General features: G+C 44.3%; 2 protein-coding genes across 2 annotated transcripts in view; one reads left to right on the top strand and one right to left on the bottom strand.

Annotated features, from left to right (window-relative positions):
* Positions 1-250: 250 nt before the first annotated feature.
* LOC114043105 (zinc finger protein 501-like) lies at positions 251-19,199 on the bottom strand. The gene is made up of 6 exons (XM_027862045.1): positions 19,104-19,199; positions 13,107-13,194; positions 7,458-7,584; positions 6,795-6,890; positions 3,530-4,879; positions 251-2,429 (listed from the first exon to the last, which is right to left on the bottom strand). The coding sequence occupies exons 2-6, from the start codon at positions 13,137-13,139 to the stop codon at positions 2,413-2,415; spliced, it is 1,623 nt and encodes a 540-aa protein (XP_027717846.1). The 5' UTR covers positions 13,140-13,194; positions 19,104-19,199; the 3' UTR covers positions 251-2,412.
* Positions 19,200-24,888: 5,689 nt separating this feature from the next.
* The window catches only part of LOC114042779 (leucine-rich repeat extensin-like protein 3), a 2,392-nt gene continuing 835 nt past the window's right edge, over positions 24,889-26,445 (top strand). The window contains exon 1 of the mRNA XM_027861489.1: positions 24,889-26,438. Coding sequence (XP_027717290.1) covers positions 24,889-26,438 — 1,550 coding nt within the window. The remainder of the gene's footprint in view (positions 26,439-26,445) is intronic.

Here is a 26,445-nt window from a genome sequence, read left to right as displayed (position 1 = left end):
ATTGCTTTAAAGTCCTCCATCCTCTCACCTTCAGCTAAAACTACCTTAGGTAACTCGTATGGCCTCCCAACTGCCGGATTTCCTCCAACCTCATCTCTGCCCCTTTCTAGCTTCATTATCCTCCCTTTTCCTCATCCCTTCTTCAAAAATTAAAAAATCACAATAAAACAACAATAATGTATCAGGAAAAGATGATAAATACTAAAACACCAACACTTTTTAATTCCTTTTTTTTTTTAATGTCAGCACATTCACCTCTAGGATAGTAAGGGTTCGAGCAAGGGAGCACAGATATCTTGGACACTCGAGCAACATGGCGGAAACAGCGCTGGGTTTGGAGTCTGAAGGCCTGGATTTAAGTTCTGGCTATGCTACTGCTATCAGAACAATAGTGGACAAGCCACTTAGCTTCTCTGGGACACTTTACATAGGTCTGTAAAATGAAGGGAGTGGACAAGATGAAGTCTCCCCCACCAAATCTATGACCCCATGATCCCTTGAGTTTCCGTCATACTAACATGACAATCAAGAAGCTTGAGCTACCACAGCAGGAAACAGACCCCATGAGCCCAACCTTTCAGGGAAGGAAGGGGCACAATGACCCCAACTGCAATTTCTCCTACCCACTAGTTGCCTACATGGTAGTTACCTGCTTGTTAGCAATCCAAGCCGAGGTTTAGTCGCCTTGTCTATTCTAAAGGGGACCAGTGGGAGTGACCCCTATCTAGCTTTCGAGGCTTCTCCACATTAGGCATGGTGGTCTTACTGAGATTAGGGAACCTCGGGCTATCAGTCCAGGTCCTAGACCTGCTCCCAATCCAGTCAATCAGAGAGAAGAAGGAGGTAACTGCTTCATGAACTTATCCTTAACCACACCCATGGAGCGCATGGGCAGGGGGATGTTCTGGTTGTCCCTCCTCCCAAAAGAAGTCCTGCTACTGCCTGGTGAGTTGGAATGATCCAAGATTGAGTCCTGCCCTTGTTTAAAGGCCCAGGGCATTGCTGCCTGGCTGGAGAGAAATCTCTCAAAGAGCAAAGGGGTCTTTTTCACCATAAATGCAATCACTGATCATGATACAAACTACTAAGTAAGAAATTCTATGGCCAATTTTTTCCTGATCATTTAGGCATCTGAGAGGCTAGAATGTAAGAAAGATATTTACCTAAGCTAGGAACTGGCTGAAGAAATGAGAGGAATTGTGAAGAGTGCAGCGGCAGGAGCATGTACGTCACTGGATGACACGGCTGCGGCCACAGCTTTGCCATCGTGGAGGCTCCTGCCTGATGCAAAGTTTGTGACAAGGCATGATGTCGATGGAAGTTGGGACATACCTAGATAGCAAAGAGATCCACCCAAGAAAAATGAAAGAGCCTCTTTGGGGATCCTGGGGTGGCTATATTAGAAACCTGGGAACACGTAGGTAAGGATAGTTAGCAGGATCTGCATACCAGGTGGCCTTTGGTCCATGAGCTGTACTTTCAGCAGCCAGCCCATGCATCTCTTGATCCCCAGCAGCCGTGCTAATAGAGAAGCATAGATATTTTGGAATGAGACTGGGTATAAAGAATGTGACTGCTAATATATTTGGGAAAGAGGGGTTGGTCAAGCATACATCCTTGTTCCCATCCCCCACCCTTTTTTGCTCTCCTTTTTCTGCCTTAGTGGGAAGTACCTGTCAATTAGGGCCATGCAACATGACATCTTGGAACTTCTGATCTTCAGGTCAGGCTTCTCAATACTGGGATTTGGGGAAAGTTATAATTCACTTTTGAATACTTTTTTTTAATACACAGATGTGTTTAAAGGATTTCTGGGTTCCTTACTCCCACCAAACTCCCCACATACAGATATTTGCACACTAGATTTTGAAACAAAATTCCACTTAAGTAGCCAATATGTATTTTAGTTTTGTTTCTTCAAAATCTATATATATTGCGATTGGAACCTATTAAAGCACACTATCACCACTATCTAGATCCCAGAGTTTGGAAGGTTAGTTCTACATAGAAATTTGTAGAACAGTCTTGATTTAAACTTGTGGGAGGCTCTGGAAGAGCCCAAGCAGTTTTGCTGATGACCCTTGCCAACCCCTCCTCCCCAACACACACACACACACACACACACACTCTCTCTCTCTCTCTCTCTCTCTCTTCTGGTGTCAACCAAGATCAGGCACTTCTCCTCGACTGAACTGCATGGATCACTCCCAGTTAAGTGTGATGAAATGGTAGGAATGAGAGGCCAATACGAAAGGTAAGAAGGCAAAGTCAATCCAGGTCAAGAGATGGCCTTTGATGTGCAGGCACTGAAGGATGATCTTGGGGTGGTGGTTGCCAATTTCACCAAGGTCGGCTCATACCAGATGGATGCCATCAACTTCTCCATTAATTGGTCCAACAGAATTAGTTCATTTAAAGAGATGTGTTGGCTAAGGACAAAAAAAAAATGAGCCAGCATCATTAATTGGTGATCTACTACCCTCCTAGAGGTCTGCCTTCTATGCCAGGTAGCTGATTAGCACAAGGGGCTTATTGAATGCTCTTTAAAAATGATACATAAGGAGCAACTAGGTGGCGCACTGGATAGAGCATCTGCCCTGGAGTCAGGAGAACCTGAGTTCAAATCCAGCCTCAGACACTTGACACTTACTTCCCTGTAATAAAGAAGAACCTATCTTTGCAACACTAGATGTGAACTTGTGGAAAAATGAGCTCATGAAAAGGTGATCTAAGCAAGAAACTCTGTCATTTTATTAGTCAGATCTTCAGTTTGGATTAAAGAATCCAGGTTCTCCAAACCCTCAGGCTGCACAGGAATATGAAAAGAATTCCATGACAATCAATGACCAAATGTTAGTTAGTAAATGAGCAATAAATGAGAGGCAGGTTTTCATCACACAAGTGAGGGAACAGGGGGATGGAAGTGGACACAGAGGTAGCAAAAAAGTTAAAGTAAGAGGCTAAAGGTCAAATTGATGAGTCAAAGGAAAGGAGCCATGATGCCAATGGAAATAGCAGAAACAAAAGTTGCAGGTGAAGGTCAGATTTCAAATACGGAGTATCAGGCAAGCAAGAATGGAGGCCAGGGCAAGAATGGAATATTTGGAGGAGCCCAAGGGTTCGGGAAATCTGAACCAATCCATGAATTCAAATAACAACTGAATAACAGGTTGTTTTTGCAATCGGGGGATACTCAATTGCAAGATTTTTTTTTTAAACAGAAGATGGATACATGCTAGACACAACTGCTTTTCAGAGGAGAAGAAGGTTATAAGCAGAAACTCAGACACTCCCAAAACGAACTCCCTGCTACCTCGTGTACACTCTAGCTGGAGGCCTTCCCACATTCATTACCTTGCTATAGTTTCACCTCTACTGTGGATTCCTTGGTATTCAGTAAGATATTTATTCCACCTAAAGCCTTCTCCACATTCACTGGTATTTTTTCAAGTCTGAATTCTCTGACGCTGAATAAGGACTGAACTCATGAAGTCTTTCCCTCTTTCATTACAGTTCTATGATAGCTCACCTGTATGAATTTTCTGATGTTTAGTAAGTGAAGATGTGTCACCAAAGACCTTCCCACATTCATCACACTCATAAGCTTTCTCTCCACTGTGAATTTTTTGATGTTGAGTAAGGGAGGAAATACGACTGAAGGATCTTCCACATTCTTTACATCTGTAGGGTTTTTGTCCAGTATGAACTATCTGATGTCGAGTAAGGCATATGCTCTGGTTGAAAGTTTTCCCACATTCATTACATTCATAAGGTTTTTCTCCAGTATGAATTCTCTGATGTTTAGTAAGCTGTCCACTTTGCCTGAAGGTTTTCCCACATGCGCTGCATTCATAAGGTCTCTCTCCAGTATGAATTCTTTGATGTTCAGTAAGGTGTGTACCCCATCTGAAAGTTTTCCCACATTCGTTGCATTCATATGGCTTCTCTCCAGTATGAATTCTCTGATGTTGACCAAGATCTCTACTTTGTCTGAAGGATTTTCCACATTCAGGACATTCATATGGTTTTTCTCCACTATGAATTCTCTGATGTTCATTAAAGTAGTTACTCCACCTGAAGGCTTTTCCACATTCATGGCACTCATAAGGTTTCTCTCCAGTGTGAACTCTATGATGTTGAATAAGTTTTGAACGCCGGCTAAAGACTTTCTCACATTCATTACACTTATAAGGTTTTTCTCCAGTATGAATTCTTTGATGTTTAGTAAGTGATGAGCTGTCACTGAAAGCTTTTCCACATTCGTTACATTCGTAGGGTCTTTCACCAGTATGAACTCTATGATGCTGAGTAAGGGAGGAAACCCGACTGAAAGATTTTTTGCATACTTTACATTCATATGGTTTCTCTCCAGTATGAATTCTCTGATGTCGGGTAAGGCATGCACTCTGGCTGAAGGCTTTCCCACATTCATCACATTTATATGGTTTCTCTCCAGAATGAATTCTCTGATGTTGAGTATATTGTGCATATTGGACAAAAGTTTTCTCACATTCATTACACTCATACAGTTTCTTACTTGAAGAACTTTTTTTACTTTTGACCCGTTCTGAAGAAGGCTTGGAGCTCTTTCCACTTCTATCTCTATTATGGGATTCTTCAGGAATAGTCGGTTCCGTAACAGGGACTGGAGTCAGACAAAATTTTATTCCATACTCTTTACAATGAGGATCTTTCTTGTGGGTAATAATCATCTGACCTAAGTATTTTACTTGAGGTCTCCTTTCTAACTGACCACCACATTCCTCGGCTTCCCCTAACTTGGCCTTTGGGACTGTTTCAACTACAGTTTGGGAAGAGTCTTCTTCAGAAAGGTTTGGCTGCAGAGTTGACACCTTGGCTTCAGGCCTAATCTTGAAGTCTAAAAGAAATAAAAACTGTCAAATGTGTGCTATTCCCTTATAAGGGAGCAAAGGAAAGTTTTGTGATGGAAATGGATGAATGAAACTTAAAAAACAAGTGCAGGGCACAGTTGTCTTTTCGTTGAAAGAACAGGAAAGGGGGAGAAAGAACATGATCACCAACAACTTGGGCGGCCTTGAACAAGTGACCTAGTTCCTGTGGGCTAGTTTTGTTCACACATGTAACAACATTCCTGAGGAGGGAAGGGCTTGGACCACAAGCTCTAAATCCTATGATCTCTTGATAAGGGACAATGGGACACGAGTGACTATAAGGGTGTAGGGTGTAACATAAACAGAAAATGAGGCTACTCTCTCAAAGGGCAGTAGAAGGAAAGGGGTGGCCAGAGAAACAGACTAAGTGTGGGTGGAGGTGGAAAGCAAATAGGAGGATGAGTCATGAGTGAAAGAGGCCCTGGAGACTGGGGCAAAGCCCCCATTGCCTCATGCCAGGACCACTGTATAAGGCTTTTCACTAGTAACCTTGCCTCTTCTCCATGGAATGTTTACTGCCAAGGCCACTAATGTGGTGGCAGCTCTCTCACCACAATCCTAACCTAATCAGAGTTATCTCCAGCCATAGCAGCCCTATTCCTATCTAGTGGGAATTCCTTCCTGGCCCACCGGCTGTTCTTCATACACGCCCTATCTCTTGTCTCCAAGTCTTGGCACTGGCTGTGTCCCATACTTGGAATGTTCCTCCTCCTCATTTGTGCCTCTTGGAATTCCTGGTTTAATTCAAACTCAGATCAGGCACCACCTTCTGCATAAGACACTTCCTGGGCTTTCACCAACAAATGCCATCCTTTCCAAGGTAATCTCCTATCTGCTTGTGTGTATGTATATACATAGTATGTATATGGGGGTGTATATATATTGAGAATACCCCTCTACATAGACATTCATCTCTCCCATTAGAATATGGGCAGGTAGAGTTTTACTTTTGTCTTTATCTCTCCAGGGCTGGCATGACCAAGACATAAGGGATATTTTCAACCTTCGCTGAGGCGAATGGCAGTAGAGAAAGCACAGAGGACTAAGGTGGCCTGCTCCAGGAATGGGCTATCCACCGGTGCCCCACCTCCTCCCAACAATCCTTCAGCTGCCACACCCCCCAGGAAATGGTCCCATGCCCCCCAGCTGTCAGTCCTCTCTCACTCCTCCAATTATCTTGTATTTGCTTGTCTCTGTTAGTGACGTCTCCCCAGTAGAGTGGAAACTCCTAGAAGGCAGAAACTACTTTTCTTTTTTGTCTTTGTAGGCCTCATACCCAACACAGAGCTGGCACGCTGCAGGTACCTAAAAGTGTTAGGAAGCTCTGGACAAAGAAAGAATGAAGACACCAGAGAGGGCAGAAGCCATCATAAGATGAAGGTCTTGGAAGATGTTGGAAGGAATGGGATCCAGAATAACAGGGAAAAATGTTCTTTAGGAAGAAGGAGGGCCCCCTTTTACTGTGAGTTCAGAGCAAAGACAACAGAGGAAAAAGGTTAAAAAAAATTCAAATGTGAAGGAAAGTGATTTTCCAATATTTGATGGATGGTTACATACTTACCAGAGGAAAACCCAAGAAGCAATGGAGGAAAAGTCAGATGAAGCAGCTTTGCAATCACAAATTTTACCTTTCTAAAATTAGCACAGATTATCTCACAAAGCAATAAGGTCCTGATCAGTGAAAGCGTTCAAGCACAGGTCAAATGTTCATAACAATAGGAAAGCTGGAGAAATGATGGAGTTGAAGTCAAGTGAAGGGAGGGAGCTCCTGCCAAACACCCTGGAGCTTCTCCAAAGGCTGAGGAGGCTCTGAAGAAAGACAGAGAGATTCCACCCTTTCCTGCCAACCATGACTCCCACTGAACTAGGTCACTCACTTACCTGGGCAGCTGCCTCTTAGGATTTCTGCCTCCACCATCCAGGGTTCTTTCCCTTGCTCCAACTGGGAGATCACATCTGGTTTGAAAACTTGGCAACCTGCTCGTGGGGAAAGAAAAAGGTCCAGTATGTTTATTCTGGTCGCAATAAGCTGTCCCAGGATTCAGTCCTAGCCCCTGGGTCCTCAGGACCTCTGATGGATGAGAAAGATATACCAGCTGGGGCAGCAAATTAAACAGCTCACATACAATTTGATATCGATCATATTTTATCTGGAAGGAGTGTAGGCACCCATGTTCTATGGCCCAAAAGGATCAGCAGTTGCTAAGAGAAAGCATGGTACAATGAAAAGAATATTGGGCTCAGAGCCAGGGGGCCTCTGGTCAAGTCCCAGCTCCACCATGCCTTAGCTGTGGAGGTCAATGGCCAATTATCTAAACAAACAACAAACAAATCAGGAAACATGGGCTCCTTGTGGTACCAGCCTCCCAGGGAAGCCCTGTGTGACTTACAGGATGCCTTAAAACTGTGAGCCCCTCTTTCAGATTCCTCAATCCCAAAGCCCAGATTTACCTCAACCCTTCAGCGAGCTCATGCCTCTTCACAATTTGAGAAAACAGACATAACCACAGGAGGATTCTGAGTATCAAGGGAAGCTGCTCTTACCCAATGAGACCAGGTTTCGGTAGTTCTCCAGCATCACGTCCCTGTACAGGGCCCTCTGGGTGGGGTCCAGGTGCCCCCACTCCTCCTGGGTAAAGTCCACAGCCACATCCTTGAATGTCACTGACACCTGAAATGCCAAACACATTCCTGTTCTGGGCCAAGCCCTCAACATGGCACAGGAGATGATTATGAATGTTCCAATAATGCTCCAAGGTCCTGGAGTTACTGCACGTCTGAGAGGGACCAAGGTACATGGGCCGTGCCCTGGAGGAACGCCTATGCCTTGAAAGGAAACTTTTATCCATGAAATAAATGAGAAAATGTAAGACAGTGGCTAGCCTAGCGCTAAAGTAAAAGGCACAGAATACCTTGAAAGAAGGGACACAGTCCTGAGGGCAGAATTCATAGGAAAATATGGATGCTCAGAATTGGAAGAGGCCTTAGATGGCACCGATTCCAAACTTGCACTCAACGTGGGAACCCCCTACTACTCCATCCCCTAGGACAGGGATAAGGCGTCGACTGCTTCCTTGGGGAATCCACTTTTGGATCCCCCTAATTGTTTTTGTATCTCCAGCATCACATACAGTAAGCACTTAATCAATGTTTACTGACTGACTTTAAACTTAGGTGCAATCTGCTTCCTGGGAATTCTACACTTGATTTTATTCTACCCTGTGAAGCCAGAAATCAAGTAAGCCACGAGCACGTAGTAAGCACTTACCAGATGCAGGTAGTGGTAGGTGCTGGGGGTACAAAGATAAAAAAGGAAACCCCATTTTCAAGTAACTTCCATTATATTGGGGAAGAAACATTGCTTACATATTTAAGTATATACAGCATAAATACACAATAAATGCAAAGCTATTAAATACAAGGTAGTTTGGGAGTGGGGCCTGCATTGGGGGGTGGGGGGCAGAATCAGAAAAGTCATCACGTTCAAGGCGGTCTCTGAGCTAAGTCTTGAAGGAACAGAGGGTGTCTATGAGGCAAGGGTGAGGAAGTTGTACATGCCACGAATGGGAAGATGCCATGGAAAATGCGACAACCTCGTGTGAGGGACAGCAAAAAGGTCTGTATGACAAAACCATAAAGTGTGGGAAGATGAGGAAGAAACAGTTCTAAGTTATGAGCTTAAAGCGCACTAGGACTTCTGGGACTTCAGAGGCTGGTAAGATAAATTGGGAGAAGGCCGTAAAAGGTTTAAAGAACAGAACAGGAGTTTTGATAGATTGGGGAAGACTGAGGCTGGCTGAAGGGAGACTAATCAGCAGGCCACAGTTCAGGCAAGATGCAAGGAGGGGCCGAAGTAAGGTGGTGGCCTCTTGAGAAGAGGCTGGGTTGGAGAGTTGTTACAGAGATCAAAGCGACAAACATCTGGCAGAGGAGTGGATGTGTGGGGTGGGGGCTGGGGAGCTCATCATAAATGTGGGAGAATGGAGGACAGGCAGTGTCTCTGGTCCGCCGGCGGGAAAGTTCAGAAAATTTGAGTTTGGGGGGGAAAGAGAATGAGTTTTGTTCACAACCTGAGTGTGAGGTGCCCACCAGACTGTCAATGTTGCAGGACTGGAGTTCAAATAGAAACAGGCTGGATCCAGGGCTCCACCCCCTGCTTTCCTAATCATGGGGCGTTTTAATTCACTGGTTACTCTATAGATTCAGAATATATAGTATGTATATATGTGTGTGTTTGTGTGTTTATACATATACATACATACATACCTATATATATATATATATATATATTTAGAGAGACAGAACACATAGACATCTACATTCTACATACGCTGTACACTCTAACCCTTATAATTCATAAACCATAGGGTTAGAGCTAGAAGAGATCTCAGAGATCAATCACCTATTACAGAAGAGGAAACTGAAGCCTAGAGAGGGGAAAGTGACTTGCCTAGGGCCATACATCTTATAAATGTCTGAAGGGGGATTTGAATCCAGTTCCACTAGCCAGGTGGCTAGTAGGCAGTAGACAGGGCACAAACCTGGAGTCAGGAAGATTCAAGGGTTCAGATCTGACCTCAGACACAGACTAGCTAAGCAACCTTGGGTAAGTCACTTAACCTCAGTTTGCCTCAGTTTCTTCAAATGCAAAATGCATGAGATAATATTTGTAAAGCACTTAAACACAGTGTTCTCTGCATAATATCCTCCCTTCTCCTCTCCTGATTCCAAGTCCAGTGCCCTATTTCCTAGGCCATGCTTACTCCAATGAACTCCAGCTGAACTTCATTTGTTGCCTGGGTCAGCAAAGGAAAATCAAGCATGAACATGCTGAGCAGGGCATTCCTGTGCCATCCGGACACACGGGAAAGAATTGAGGGTGCTGCTCCTCAAGGGGGTGGTCAAGCTTCCACCAGCTTCCCCTGCTATGGAGGAAATGGCTGGTCCCACTTCCCCCCACATTTGACAAAATCTTTTATAATATTCTTATGGAAGAGACAGAGGGGTGGCCAAGATGACAGTGGAGTCAGGTGACTTCAGAACAGGATGAATTACAACAAGAGCAGAATGCTCATTAAGGGATCAATGCCAACCTGGAATTAAGCCCCCAAGGGCAGAGTCTGCCCTAGGCCAGGTTCTCTTCAACATCTCTTGTCAAAGACTTGGATAAACCCAGATGACACCTACTATACAAAATGAGTCTCAAAAACAGATACAGAAAAGAAACCCTACTGAACTCCTTTAATGAAACAAATATGATCCTGACACCCAAACAAAGGAAGAAAAATCATACACTAATCTTACTAATGATGATCAATATAAAATTTTTAAGTAAGATCCTCACAAGGAAACTACAGAAATATATCATGACAATAATTCACAACATGACCAAACTGGATGCACACCAGAGATAAAAGGTTTGTTTAATATTAGGGAAAATTAGCATAATTAATCATATGAACAACAAAGATAACAAAACCACCTGATTTTAATCAATAAACACCGAAAAGGTTTTTGAGAAAACACAGCACTCATTAATGTGGAAAAGCCCGGCAAAGCACAGAAATGGAAGGGCCTTTCCTTATTATTATTAAAATCATGTATTTAAAACTAAGACCTAAAGCTCTTTTCAAGGCAAAGTAAGCATAGCCCAATAGCCCCTCTTTCAAATACCACTTGATATAATTCTCAAAATGCTGACTATACAAATAAGAAAAGAGGATAAAATCAAAGGTATAAATATCAACAGAAGAATTCCAAGCTAGAAGCATTTCCAATAAGATGGGGGGTGAAACAAGGATGTTCATTATCACCACTGTTGTTCAATATTGTACTGGAAATGTTAGCTTTAGCAATAAGACAAGAAAAAGAAATTGAAGGTATTAGAATAGGCAAAGAAGAAACAAAGCTATCACTCTTTGCAGATGACATGATGATATACTTAAAGAATCCTAGAGAATCAAGTAAAAACTACTTGAAATAATAAACAACTTTAGCAAAGTTGCAGGCTATAAAATAAATCCACATAAATCACTGGCATTTCTATATATTACCAACAAAGCCTAAGAGCAACAAATAGAAAGAGAAATTCCATTTAAACTTATAAATGTAGACATTATAAAATATTTAGGAGTCTACCTCCCCAAACAAACCCAGAAACTCTATGAACACAATTACAAAACACTTCTCACACAAATAAAGTCAGATCTAAATAACTGGAAAAACATCAGTTGCTCATGGGTAGGCCGAGCTAATTTACCTAAGCTAATTTTCTTATTCAGTGCCATACCAATCAAACTACCAAAAATTATTTTATAGAGTTAGAAAAAATAATAACAAGATTCATTTGGAAGAATAAAAGGTCCAGAATATCAAGGGAACTAATGAAAAGAAATGCAGGGGAAGGTGGCCTAGCTATTCCAGATCTTAAATTGTATTATAAAGCAGCAATCATCAAAACTGCTTGGTACTGGCTAAGAAATAGAGTGGTCGATCAGAGGAATAGGTTAAATATGCAAGACACAGTAGTCAATGACTATAGTAATCTATTATTTGATAAACCCGAAGACCCCAGCTTCTGGGATAAGAACCCACTCTTTGAAAAAATAACTGCTGGGAAAACTAGAAAAGAGTATGACAGAAACTAGGCATGGACCAAAATCTCACACCATATACCAAAATAAAGTCAAAATGGGTTCATGATTTAGATATAAAGGCTGATATATAAGCAAACTGGGAGAGCAAGGAATAGTTTACCTATCAGATCTATGGAGAACAGAAGAATTCATGACCAAACAGGAGGTAGAGAACATTATGAAAAGCAAAATGGATAATTTTGATTACATTAAATTGAAAAGTTTTTGCACAAACAAAGCCAATGCAACTAAGATTAGAAGGAAGGTAGGAAATTGGGAAAGAATTTTTACAACCAGTCTTTCTGATAAGGGCCTCATTTCTAAAATATATAGAGAATTAAGTCAAATTTATAAGAATACAAGCCATTCCCCAATTGATAAATGGTCAAAGGATATGAACAGACAGTTCTCAGATAAAGAAATTAAAGCCATTTATAGTCATATGAAAAAATGCTCTAAATCACTATTGATTAGAGAAATGCAAATCAAAACAACTCTGAGGTACCACATCACACCTATCAGATTGGCCAACATGACAAAACAGGAAAATGATAAATGTTTGAGAAGATATGGGAAAATTGGAACACTAATGCATTGTTGGTGGAGTTGTGAAATGATCCAACCATTTTGGAGAGCAATTTGGAACTATGCCTAAAGGGCTATCAAAATGTGCATACCCTTTGACCCAGCAATAGCACTTCTAGGGCCATATTCCAAAGAGAACATACAAATAAGAAAAGGACCCACATGTACAAAAATATTCATAGCAGCTCTTTCTGTGGTGGCAAGGAACTGAAAATTGAGAGGATGCCCATCAAATGGGGAATGGCTGAGCAAGTTGTGGTATATGAATGTGATGGAATACTATTGTTCTATAAAAAATGATGAACAGGTTGACTTCAGAAAAACCTGGAAAGACTTGTATGGTCTGATGCTGAGTGAAGTGAGCAGAACCAAGAGAACATTATACACAATAACAGCCACGTTGTGTGATGACTAATATTGATAAACTTAACCCTTCCTGGCAATATAAGGATCTAAGACATCTCCAGAGGCCTTTTGATGGAAAATGCTATCCACATCCAAAGAAAGAACTATGGAAGTTGAATTGCTATTTTTTTTCTCTTCTGTTGAGTTTTGTTTCCTCTTTCTGGTGGTTCTTCCTATTGGTTCTAATTCTTACTTACAACATCACTAATGTGAAAATATGTTTAATAGGAATGTATATGTATAGCCCATATCAGATTGTGCACCGTCTTGAGGAAGGTGGTGGGGAGGAAGAAAATTTAAAAAAATTTTAAAATCAAAAGCATATGGAAGTGATTATTGATAAATCAAAATAAGTTAATTAAAAAAATATGTTATTATTTGAAAATGAGATAAAAATCAGTGGAACAGACTAGATAAGCCAGCAGCAAAAGCAACTGAAAACCTAATTACTAGGGGAAGAATTCCTTTCTTGACATCTGACCATCAGGCGCCTGAACAGAACTTTGTTAGGGAGAGAAATTCCAGAATGTAAGAAGGAAATATTTGCAGCCCCTGAGACTCAACTCACCTGTGAGCTGACAGTCAGGATCCCAGAAGACATTCCCTCTTCCTTTGTGTTAACCTCCAAGGGAAGGGCAATATCCTCAAAGGAAGACCTGTGCAGGAGAAGGCAACCGTGAGGAAGACCATCCATCCTAGCCTGCAGTTGTCTGAACTGCCTGCCCAGAAAATCCCTACTGCAGAGTGAAGAGGTTAAACTGGTTACAAACAGAACAGAGGCTGGTTCAGGCTCCTATGACGGAAAATAAAGCTCATGGTATTTACACAATCCCTCAAAAAGTTTTCTCTGAAGAACGCACTTGTGTGGCGGACAGGGCACTGGCCCTGAAGGCAAGGAGCCCTGGTTCAAACAGACCTGTGTCACCATTGACTTCTCCATGTGTTCTTTGCTGGGGCTGAAACACAGGATACACCAGATGCTCCAAGGGGGAAGATATCCACAAGGAAATGGAGAATCAGCAAATGGAAATCATTTAACCTGTCTGAGCCTCAGTGTCTACTCCTGGCACCTACAAAGTGCTTACTAACACTTTATCTAACTGTAACAGTATAACAAACGTATACAATACCTCTTAGTTTAAATACACCCTCATTCCACCCCCATGGCTATATTTTCTTTTTTTTTAATTTTTTTTCACAGAAGTCGCTTCTTTTTTTAGTAATTAATTTTTAACATTCAGTGTTTTAAATTTTGGGTTCCAAATTCTCTCCCCTCCTCCAGTTTCTCCCTTGCCCACTGAGAAGGCAAGCAGTATGATACCCATTCTATATGTGAAACCATACAAAGCATATTTCCATGTGAGCATGGCTAATTTTTCAGGCTCTCTTCCAAAAAATTGGTTAGTGAGAATGTTTGTTAAATAAATCTAAATTTCTTTCAAAGCCCACAGTTTCAGTACTGCTAAAGTTTAGAGAACAATGCCTGAATCCTCCTTCCCTCACAAAAATGGTGGGAATACAAATGATATGATAAATCTCAGGTCATCTCAAGAATCTGGACTCTGCTACTTCCGACCTATGAGACCCTGGGCAAGTCACCTCCCCTTTCTGGGCCCTAATTTCTTTTTTTTTAAGTTAAGAATGTGTGTTTAATAAACACTTATGATATTCCAAGCACTGCGCTAAGGGCTGGGGATACAAAATAAAGAAATAAAGAAAGCTTTAGCAGCCATCTCCCTCCATCTGTGCGATCCCTTTCTCCCACTGGTGAATTCAACTTTGAACTACCATTTTAAAAAAAATTAATTTGTTTTGATTTATCAACAATCACTTCCATAAGCTTTTGAGTTTTAAATTTTTCTACCCCTCCCTTCCCACCTCCCTTCTAAGATGGCATGCAATCTGATATAAGTTATACATATACATTCCTATTAAACTTATTTTCACATTAGTCATGTTGTAAGAAAGAATTAGAATCAATAGAAGGAACCATAAGAAAGAGGAAACAAAACAAAAAAAAGAGCAAATAGTCTGCTTCAGTCTGCATTCAAACTCCATAGTTCTTTCTTTGGATGTGGATAGCATTTTCCAACATGAGACTTTTGGAGATGTTTTAGATCCTTGCACTGCTGAGAAGGGCAAAGTCTATCAAAGTTAGTCAGCTGCATAACGTGGCTGTTACTGTGCACAACATTCTCCTGGTTCTGCTCACTTCACTCAGCATCAGTCCATACAAGTCTTTCCAGGTTTTTCTGAAGTCTGCCTGCTCATCATTTCTGATAGCACAATAGTATTTCATCACATTCACATACCACAACTTGCTCAGTCATTCCCCAACTGATGGGCATCCCTTAAATTTCTAATTCTTTGCCACCATAAAAAAAGCTGCTATAAATATTTTTATAAATGTGGGTCCTTTTCCTATTTTTATGATTTCTTTGGGATAAAGCCCTAGAAGTGCTATTGCTGGGACAAAGGGTATGCACATTTTTATAGCCCTTTTGGCATAGTTCCAAATTGCTCTCCAAAATGGTTGGATCATTTCACAACTCCACCAACAATGCATTAGAGTTCCAATTTTCCCACATCTACTCCAATGGGCCCCAATTTCTTCATCCGAAAAAAAATGAGAGGGTTGGCTTATGGATCCTTCTAGCTCTAATTATACAATTACAGGCCACCTCCTCACTAAATTCCTCCCTGCTCCCCTGAGCTAAAAGGGTTTCACCCTCCTCAAGTTTTCCTAGATAATTTTGACAGTTTCTCTCTCTTTCTCTTCCCCTCAGGCCCTACCCCTCTCCTTCTCGCATAATAACCATCTGTGAACCTATCATGTCTCCAGTACTGTAGACTGTATGCTCAGTGAGGGTAACTACCCACCAAGGTGGTCATTCCTTCAAGTTTGCCATCGCCCACAAATGCTCTACTCCCACGTTCACAAACTCTGAAATTCCCTTACTGATCACAATCATGTCATCTCACCTCTCCTTCTGCCTTGCATCTCCTAACCCTCTTCTCCCCAAGACTTCCAAAGTTCTTTCCTCAGTTATTTCCCAGGCTATCACCCCTGTACTAACTATCCTCTCTTCTCTTGAGCCTTTGCTGAACTAATCCATTTCGACGCTATCCTCTTCTCTCAAGTGCCTTGTCCCTATATCCTAATGGAGACGGGACAAACCTCAGACTCTGCCCAACCCCAATCTTGGATTAGTTCCACTATCCACTGCCTTTGCTTCTAGCCGTGTGCTGCTGAATGAAGTTGGGGAAAATCATGAAATTGTGCTGACTGGGCCCATTACAAATGTATGTTACATAATCTCAGTTGAGCCCTCACCAATCCCTTTACACCTCCCTAAGTGACTCACTGTCCACCTCAGCTGCTCTTCCAAACCTTCTCATCCCTCCACAGTCCTCCTTCCATCCTCTCAGCTAAGAATCTTGCTTCATATTTCACTGAAAAACTGAGGACAATCACCCAGAGCTCTCTCTCCTCCCCATTTCACACCACTCAGATGCCTTCTACCTCCTCTCCTCCTCTCATGTGTAGACAGGGTCCTTCCCTTGCCAAAACCAACCTCTTTCTGTACACAAGGGATCCCACTGCATCTTGTCTTCTCCAACACACTGTCCCTCTATCTTCACCACTCTCTCACTTACGTCTCTCCCTGTCTGCTGGCTGCCTCCTCCATTCTCAAAAAACCCTCACTGGATCCATCTGTCCCAACCCACTATAGTCCTCTCCCTCTCCTCCCTTTTGTGACTCACCTCTCTGAGCAGGCCATCTGCCATACTTGCCTCCACTTCCCTTCCTTTCACTTTCTCTTTTAACCCTCTCCAGCCTGCTTCAGTTCTCATTATTCAACCCAAACTTCTCTTTCCTAGTTGACAAATCCAATGGCCTTTTCTCAAACCTCATCCCCCTGATCACCCTTTCCTCCTTGATACTCTCTTCTCTCTAAGTTTCCTAAATACCACTCTCTCCTGGTTCTCATCCTATCTATCCAATCGCTTCTACTCCATCTGCTTTGCTGGATCTTCATCCAGTTCTGTGGGAGTCCCCAGGGATCCGTCCTGGACCCTCTTCTCTCCTTCTATACTGTTTCACTTGGTGATCTCAGCTGATCCCAAGGCTTTAAGTATCATCTACTTATCCAGCCCTAAGCCCTCTGCTGACCTCTAGTATAGCATCATGAACTCAATGTCCCACAGACATCTAAGATGCAACATGCCCCAAACTGAACTCATTATCTTTCAGAGGCAGCTGCTGGTGCAGTGGATAGAGGAATCAGAAAGAACTAAGTCAAATCTGGCCTCAGACACTTACTAGCTGTGTGACCCTGGGCAAGTCACTTAACTTGTCTGCCTCAGTTCCTGCAACTGTAAAATGGGGATAATAATAGCAACTAACTCATATAGTGGTTGTGAGGCTCAAAAGAGGTATTTATAAAGTGCTTAGTACAGCGCCTGGCCCATAGTAGGCCCTTAATAAATGCCTGTTCCCTTTCCTTTCTGTTCCCCTAAACCCTCCCTTCTTTGTAACTACCCTATTACTGTTGAAGGTACCGCCATCCTCCCAGGGGCTCCTTGGTGTCATCTTAGACTCTTCATTATCTCCCCCCCGCTCCATGTCTAAGCTGTTGCCAAGGCCTGTCCATTTCACCTCTGCAGAAACTCTTGTCTATTTTACCTCTGCACCATCTCTCCAAAAAGCCATATGCACTGCTTCCACCCTGCTGCAGGCCCTTAGCATGTCATGTCTGGACCATTCCAGTAGCCTTTGGGTGGATCGGCCTGCCTCAGGCCTCTCTCCACTCTAGTCCATCCGACCATGTCAAACCCCACCTCACCCTTCAATTAATTCCAGGGGCTCCCTAACACCTCCGAGATCAAATCAAATATAAAATCCTGTTTTTCGTTTTTAAAGTCCCTCATGACCTGGCTCCTTCTTAGATTTTTACTCCCTTCCACATAGTCTACACCTCAATGGCACTGGCCTCCTTGTTCCTTGAAGGCAGAGACTGTCTTTTGCCTCCTTACATATCCCCAGTGCTCAGCACAGCGCCAGGCACATAGTAAGCACTTAATAAATATTGATTGATTGATTTGCTCAAATACAGACAAACATGATAATGGGGACTCCCCACCCTCTACACAAGCACATAGGCATAAATAAATATAGGCCATCTCCTTGACACGGAGATGACTATTTCTTCCATAACATATAGACAAAACATGTACCTGAGTTCTGACACACACACACTATAGCTAACATTCAGATAACACATTTAAGATTCCCAAAGTGCTTTACGTGTATCATCTTGTTTGATTACAGCAATATTATTCTTTTGAGCATCCTCCAGGCTCTTCTCAGATACAAATCACAGCCTCAAGATGGGGCTTTTCTCTCACAGAAACAAGCATGAAGAGGGCTCTTCCCCAGCCAGTTCTTCTCAGAGGCATTCTCTGACTCACATGCACATGCCTTTCACACACACACACACACACTTTTCCCCTCCCTTTCCTTTTTCTCTCTTCTTTCCTCTCTTCCTCCCCCCACTGCCCTCCTCTCTCTCCTCCCCCTACTTCCCTCCTCTCTCTCCTCCCCTCCCCCCGTCTCAAAATACTGCTTTTAAATAAGTGAAGGAAATGATACATTTCAGTTAGAAGTTAATATAAATAAACACGTAATTTTTCCCCCATCCAAGTTCACAGAAACCATGAAATGAACCCTTGATCTAGGTGAATTCCTTTATTTTACAGATGAGGAAACTGAGGCTCAGGGAGGTGAAGTGATGTGGGATCACACGTTAAAGTTCTCAACCCGGGGTCCTGAACTTGGTTGTTTTTTTTTTTTTTATATCTGGATAATCATTTCAGCATAATTGGATTCCTTTGTAATTTTAAATTATGCATTTAAAAACACAATCCTAAGAAGAGTCCGTCCACAGGCTGCACCAGGCGCTCCGGGGGTCCAGAACAAAAACAGCGGTTAAACCCCACTCCCCATTCGGGGGCTGGAAGGGGCCTCGCGGGCCATCCTGGCCAACTCCCTCATTTACAGAAGAGGAAACTGAGGCCCAGGGAGGCGAAGGAGGTAGCCGCAGGTGACACCCGCGCACGAAGGTGGGCCTCTTCCTCGCTCCCAGACATTCCAAAGGGAGACGGGGCAGGTTTTACCTTCTCCTCCCCTTCACCCCTTCCCGCCACTCCACGCGCCTGCGCAGACAGAGCTCCGTCCTGCGCCAACCCTCCAGAGCCCTCATACATGCCCCTCCTGCGGGCAGATCACCGTGCGCCTGCGCAGACGGAGGTCCGCAGCAGCCAAACCCGAGGCGTCCTCGTACAACCCCCAACCCCTCCCTGCGGCTGCGCAGAGAGATGCAGCGCCCGCCCCGAGCGAGGCTCCCACGAACCATAACACGAGCCAGCCGGCGGACTCCGCCTCCGGCCCGCCCTCCCACCATCATCACTGTCAGCCTCCACGCAAAAAAACAAACAAACCAACCAACCAACCAACCAACCCTCCTCTGATACCGCAGCAGCCGCCGCCCGGGCCGAACGCTACCTGCTGCCTCCGTTCCACCGAGCCACGGAGTCTGTCTGGAGCGAGGTGGCCAGCCGCGGTCTAGGCTAGAGATGGCGGCGCGCCTGCGCGGGTATCCCACCCAGAGAAGCCCCCTCCTATGGGGACTGCAGGGCGCCTTGGAGCCCGAGAACTACAACTCCCAGAAGCCTTCGGACCTGCGCGATACCGCTTTACCGCCGGCGGCCCTGGAAGCCCAGGCCGGGGAGGGAGGGGGCGGGAACGCTGCCGGAAGCACCTGCGCGAAGCTGGCTAAGGGGGCGGGGCCTTGTGCACCTGAGTCTGGGACTCCACTCCTGCTTGAAGTCACTTCTCTGCCTGCCTCATCTGTAAAATGGGGACAATACTAAGCAAGATTGTTGTTTGGATCCAATGAGATATTGCAAAGCGCTTCGCAAACCGTTACTATGACATTTAGAAAGCACTCAGCGCAGTGCCTGGCGCATTGTAAGCGCGTGCTAAATCTGTTTGCTCTTGGAGGCCACGGGGAGCCACGGGAGTTTCCTGAGTGGGAGCATGAGCTTTAGGAGGTCACCGCAGCAGGCTGGGAGAGAACCCGTGACCAGCACCAAGATGGCCCTTGGAGTAGTAGCAGGGAGGGAGCGGCAAGATCTGGAAAGAAACTGAGGACGTGGGTCAGCTGCTGGGAGACCAGAACCCTGGCACCCTGGGCAGAAGTGTGGGCATTTGGAAGAGTGAAAGGAGAAGCCGATGAGCTCAAAAGAAGGCACTGAATGCCGGGTAATCCTAGCCACTAACTTGGTACCGGCAAAGAGATGAAGAAATGTGCTTTCCACCCTTGGCTGTACATGTAGGGGGTTTATCTGCTGTGGTGTTGGTTAGCTTTGCCAAACTGCTCTACCCCATCTTAACCTCCTTTTTATTTTTAGTTGCCAGCATTGACTCTCAGGGTGAGTAGGCATACATTCCAAAATGGGGGTGATGATTAAAAAAAAATGATACCAATAGGTGGAGCCAAGATGGCAGAGTAGAGGAAACAACGAACCTCTCACAACCTTTCCCTCCAAACAACTTTAAAATAATGCCTCAAATTGAATTCTGAAGGGGCAGAGCCAACAAAAGGTCAGGGGGAGACATTCTTCCTGCCCAAGACAACTTGGGGAGAGAGAGAGAGATCTGGGGGCCAGCATGGAGCCCATGTGGATACAACACCAATGGAGAGATTAGATGGTGGTGACAGAAGGAGTAGCAGCTTTGGGAGCTCTCAAGCCAGAGATGGCAACTAGTCAGAAAGAGATTACAGAGTGTGCTAAAACTGGAGGCAGGACTGAAAGCTGTTTGGCGACTCCATTGCCTATAACCTCTTCTGGGTCATAGTTCAAGGGTGGGGAGGAGCATTTTTGATCACAAAGGATCAGGGACCCTGAGGAGCAGTATCAATTGTAATCCCAAGAGGTTGGCAGTTGTTTCATGGTTAAGGACCAGAGCACAGATCAAGAGAGCAGTGACCACACTTTTCCCTACATTGCACCACCTTTGAAGCACCTCAAACTTCCAAACCCCTAGAACTAGCTTTGACAACAGCAGTGAAAATAAGCCTGAAATTTGGGGGAGTCTCCCCTTGCCCCCTCACAGAACAGAGCTCAATTTTAACATAAATTCAGTGACAAAATAGGCTGGAAAAATGAACAGATAGCAACAACAAAAAGAACCTGACCCTAAAAAGCTACTGTGATTACAGGAGAGATCAAGACACAAACTCAGAAGAAGACAATGAAGTTAAAACAGCTACCAGCAAAGCCTCAGAGGAAAAAAAATGTAACTTGGACACATGCTCAACAAGAAATCCTGAAAAAGCTAAAACAAATTTATTTTCAAAATCAAATAAGAGTGGTAGAGGGAAAACAAAATGGGTAAGGAAGTGAGAGCAAGGGAAGAGAATTATGAAAAGACAAGAGCTTGGTAAAAGGAGACACAAAAAATCCTGATGAAAATGATTCCTTTAAAAAATGAAACTGACCAAATGGAAAAGGGGGTACAAAAGTTCACTGAAGAAAATAATTCCTTAAAAATTAGAATTCAGCCAGTGGAAGCTAATGACCCCATGAAACATCAAGAAACAATAAAACAAAGTCAAAAAAATGAAAAAATGTGAAATATCTCATCAGAAAAACCACTGACATGTGAAATAGATTGAGGAGAGCTAGTTTGAGAATTATTGAACTGTCTGAAATTCATAATCAAAAAAAGAGCCTGGACATATTTCAAGAAATTATAAAGGAGGGGCAGCTAGGTGGTATAGTGGTTACAGCACGGCCCTGAAGTCAGAAGGACCTGAGTTCAAATCTGGCCTCAGACCAAACACTTGACACTTACTAGCTGTGTGACCCTGGGCAAATCACTTAACCGCAATTGCCTAAAAAAAAAAATTGAAGAAATTATAAAGGAAAATTGCCCTGATACCCTAGAGCCAGAGGGTAAAATAGAAATTGAAAGAATCCACTGATCACCACCTGAAAAACATCCCAAAATAAAAATTCCCAGAAATATTATAACTAAATTCAAGAGCTCCCAGGTCAAAGACAAAATACTTCAAGCAGCTAGAAAGAAAATGTTCCAATACTGTGGGGCCACAGTCAGGATCACACCAGATTTAGTAGCTACCCCATTAAAGGAGCAGAGGGCTTAGAATATGATATTTCAGAAGCCAAAAAAGCTAACATTACTACCAAGAATAACCCACCCAGCAAAACTGAGCATAATCCTTCAAGGGAAAAAAATGGATATTTAATGAAATAGATGACTCATGCATTCCTAATGAAAAGACCAGAACTGAATAAAACATTTAATTTTCAAATACAAGACTCAATGTAAACATTAAAAGGTAAACATGAAAGAGAAATCATAAGGTTAAACTGTTTACATTTCTATATGGGAAGATGATACATGTAACTTCTAAGAACTGTCATTAGGGCAGTTGGAAGGATTCTCTATCAACAGAGGGTACAGGAATGAGTTGAATATAATTGTATATTATGTTGGGATGATGTGAAAAAAAAGTGGATAAGTGAGAAAGAGATACCCTGGGAGAAGGGGGAAGGGAGAAGAAGAATGGTGGAAATTATTTCACATAAAAGAGGCATGCAAGGAGGAGGGGAAAGGGGTGGGGAAGCAGCACTTGAACTTCTCATCTTAGTTGGTTCAAAGAGGGAAATACACACACACACACACACACACAAGATTTGGGCATAGAAATCTAACCTACCAAGGAGGTAGGAGGGAAAGGGGATAAGAGAATGGGGAAAAGGATGGGGGAGAGATGAAAGGGAGGGAGGAGAAAGAAAGGTGGTAGTTAGAAGCAAAAGAGACTTTAGAATAGGGAGAGAGAAGGATAAACAGAAGAAAATTGGGTGGAGGAAAATGTACAGTCATCATAATTGTGAACATGGGTGGGATATACTCACCTATAAAATGGAAGCTGGCAGCAAAATGGATTAAAAAACCAGATGCTAACAGTATGTTGTTTACAAGAAACACAGTTGAGACAGAAAGAGATACACACAGAGTTAAAATAAGAGGCTGAACAGAATCTCTTGTGCATCCACTGAAGTAAAAAAAAAAAAAGACAAGGGTAGCAATCATAATCTCAGACAAAACAAAAGGAAAAACAGACTTAAATAAAAAAGATAAGTAGGGAGGGCTAAAGGGCACCATGAGCAATGAAGTAATATCAACACTAAACATATATGCACTATATGTCATAATATACAAATTCTTAAAGGAAAAGTTAAATCAATTATGGAAGCAAATGGACAAACTATACTAGTGGAAGACCTCAACTATTCCCTCTCAGAGCTAGATAAATCTAACCACAAAATAAGAAAAAAATTAAGGAGATGAATAGAATCTTAGAAAAGTTAGATACGATAAAAGTTAGATAGATAGACCTCTGGAGAAAATTGAATGGGAATAGAAGGAGTATGCCTTTCTTTTAGCTGTACAATGCACCGTCACAAAAATTGACCATTATTAGGTCATAATTAGGCATTATTAGGTATTAGGGCATAAAAACCTCACAACTGAATGTAGAAAAGCAGAAATACTAAATGTCCCCTTTTCAGATCATAATGCAACAAAAATGACATTCAGTAAAGGTCCATGGAAGCATAGTTTAAAAATTAATTGAAAACTAATTTAACCCTAAAAAATGAGTGGATCGAAGAAAAATCATCAAAACCTTAAGTTTATTAAAGTGAATGACAACATATGAGACAATATACCAACATTTATGAGATGCAGACAAAGCAGTACTTTGGGTCTATATCCCAAAGAGACCCAATTATTATGGTAATTATTTTTATGTCATTAATTAATAATATCGTGGCAATTGTTTTATGTGATTAATTATTAATGTCACTATGGTAATTATTTGTGCATTATTAATATTATTGCTATGGTAATTGTTTTTATAAGTTACTGAAAGGGATGAACAAAGCCAACTCCATCTTGGACCATGTTGAATACAGGACTGACTTTGCTTTGAAACTGGATTCTTGACCACTACAACATTTGTGGCAAACACACTCTTACAAAAACACAAGGATGCTTATGACTGCAAACTGTTTTAGAATTAAACAGAGTGCATAATGTTCTAACACCCTTGATATTTTCCCATTTTGACTTAACAGACAGTGTCCCCTCCCTCCAAGCCTATTTTTAAAGTCTATAATTGTGCTATGTATGTGCAAGATCGATGCTAAGGGCAATCTGACTCTTTTTCCTCTTTTTTAGACAAATTAAATAAATCCCTTTTTGGTTTAAGTGACTGCTTTCTGTCTGTTTTTTGATATTACATATTGGGAAAAGGGTAATGTTTATTTTTTTTAATAAATATGTACCTGTTATTCTAGTTTAAGATTTGTGTTATAAAAGTGTAATGTTATTAATTTTATTTTAACAAAATACAATCTAAGAAACTTATTTGCTTATGTAGCAAAGGGTTGGGCTCCAGGGCTGCCATTCCTGATTACCCGGAAGCTTGGGGGCCCCCCACATGAAATCACAGGCCCAGATCCTATGCCCACCCTATGTGTAAGGCATGTTCTGGAGATACAAAATAAAAAAGAACATCATCCTCATGATAGCTAGCATGATATCCATGCTTTGAGGTTAGCTTTTTATTGTTATTTAATTTAATTCATTATTGTTAATATTTCACAAATATTATCACCTGTGAGACTCACAAAAACCCTAGTGGGAAGATGCTATTATTATTCCCACTTTACAGATGAGGAAACTGAGGCAGGCAATGGTTAAGCGCCTCACCCTGGGTCACATGGCTGGCGAGTGTCTAAGGCTGGTGTTGAACACAGTTCACAGAGTAAACTTGGAAAATTTGCTGGCCCAATGACTTTTATTTGACAGATGGTGAAACAGAGGCTCCGCCCCCTGACCTCAGCTCTAGCAAGTCCCGCCTCCCTCTTTGCCCAGGAGGTACTGCGGGGCGGGGCGGGCGAGGCGGAGGCAGTTGCTATGGAGACGCCCGTTAAGTGGAAAGGAGCGGCCTTAGGCCTGCGTGAAGCGGTGTTTTCTGGGAATTGTAGTCTTCGCGTGGTCTTAGCGCAGGCGCGCTGACCATCCAGCCTGGGCCATTTCCAGAGGCAGCAGCTGGGAGGAGACGGTTCTCAGGTGCACTTAGGCCAGGTATTCCCTGACCCTGACCCGCCCCCTCCCCCGCCCCCGCCCGGCTCGCGCCCCTCCCCGCCCCCTCCCCGGCACTCTGTAACGGCGCAGGGGACGAGCGGCCATGGCGGACAAGAAGCTGCCGCAGCCCCCACCGACCGCCCCTCCTCCCATCCTGCTCACCCCCAAGGCCCTCGCCCCCCCCCCGCTCCTCTGCATCCCCGAGGTCCCCCCTCGGCCGACCATCTTCAGCAACGAGCCCCCTTCGCGCCCGCTCGTCTTCTGCCCCCCGCCCCGGCCCCAGCACCCCGCCCTCACCAGCTGCGTGCCCCCGGCGCAGCCCACCTTCTTCCTCCGGGCCAAGCTCCCCGCGCAGCCCCGGGCCAGCCCCGGCTCCCCGGGGCCCCAGACCTGGCCTTCCGTCGTCCTGGCCGAAAGCCTGCCCCAGCCCCCTACCGTGATCTTGGGCGAGCCCCCGCCTCCGCCCCCCAGCACTGTGGCCCCCGACCCCCCTGCCAGGCCTCCCATGATGGTTGGCTCGGACCCCTCGGCCAAGCCGTCCGTCATCTTGGCGAAGGAGCCCCTTCCCCACATGCCCGCCATCGTGGGTGCCCTACGCCCTAAGCCCCCCTTTCGCCCCCCTACCCTCGGGGGCGGTGGCTCAGAGCCCCCTCCTCCCCCCGCCCCCGCAGGCTCGGAGGCCTCTCCAAGCCTACGCGCTGTCATCACCTCCGGGGTCCCCTCGAAGCCCCCTCGGAGCCCACGGGCCGTCACCCCCTCTGGGGGCCTCTCAGATCCCCCTCCTCGCCCACAGGCCATTGGGGGCCCCTTGGAGTCCCCTCCAAGCCTACGTGCCGTCATCACTTCTGGGGGCCCCTCAGAGCCCCCTCCTCGCCCACAGGCCATCAGCCCCCCTGGGGGCCCCTCAGAGTCCTCTCAGAGCCCACAGGTCATCACTCCCTCTGGGGGCCCCTCGCAGTCCCCTCCAAGCCTATGCTCAGTCATCGTATCTGGGGGACACCGGGAGCCCCCTCCTCGCCCACAGGCCATCAGCATTTCTGGGGACCACCCAGAGCCCCTTCCTCGCCTACGAGCCATCAGCATTTCTGGGGGCCGCTTGGAACCCCCTCCTCGCCCACCTGCCCTTGGCAGCTTAAGGAGTAGCTCCGAGCCCCCTTCTCCTGACAAAGCACCAACTTTGAAGTCCCTCCTCAAGCCCCCCAGCCAAGAGTCAAAGGCCATGGCTGCCATGGCAGCTCGGCCCTACTGGATCACTGTTCTGACCCCTCCTTGTCCCCTTGTCCCCAAGTCTGAGGCTGTTACTTACCCCACCGTTATCAAGGCTGAATCCCTTCCTCCTGCTCCTTACATCATCAAGTCCAAGACCCAATCTCACCCCCCTTTCCTCAAGGCTGATCCTCATCCTCCCAACCCCTCTACCGCCAGTTCAGAGCTCCTTCCTCAGCCCCCCATCCTCAGCAACGAGCCTTCAATTTCCATCCCCCCCATCATCAGGTTTGAGACCCCCATCCTCAAGCCTAGCTCTCCTCCTGGCCCCTCCATCATCAAGGCTAAGTCTTCTCCTCCTGACTCCTCCATCATAAGCTCTGAGTCTCCGGACTCCTCCATCATCAGCTCTGAGCCTCCTCCTGACCTGTCCATCATCAGCTCTGAGCCCCCT

The sequence above is a fragment of the Vombatus ursinus genome, unplaced genomic scaffold, assembly GCF_900497805.2.
Source record: "Vombatus ursinus unplaced genomic scaffold, bare-nosed wombat genome assembly UNPS02014768.1, whole genome shotgun sequence".
Taxonomy (NCBI): Eukaryota; Metazoa; Chordata; class Mammalia; order Diprotodontia; family Vombatidae; genus Vombatus; species Vombatus ursinus.
This window is presented reverse-complemented; position numbering and strand designations above follow the sequence as displayed.

Coding starts and splice junctions, on each gene's coding strand:
- LOC114043105 (XM_027862045.1), bottom strand. CDS start 13,139: ATGTCTTCTGGGATCCTGACTGTCAGCTCACAG. Junction 6,891..7,457: donor CCGAAACCTGGTCTCATTGG/GTAAGAGCAGCT, acceptor CCCCACGAGCAG/GTTGCCAAGTTTTCAAACCA. Junction 4,880..6,794: donor CCTAAGAGGCAGCTGCCCAG/GTAAGTGAGTGA, acceptor TATTTCTTTTAG/ACTTCAAGATTAGGCCTGAA.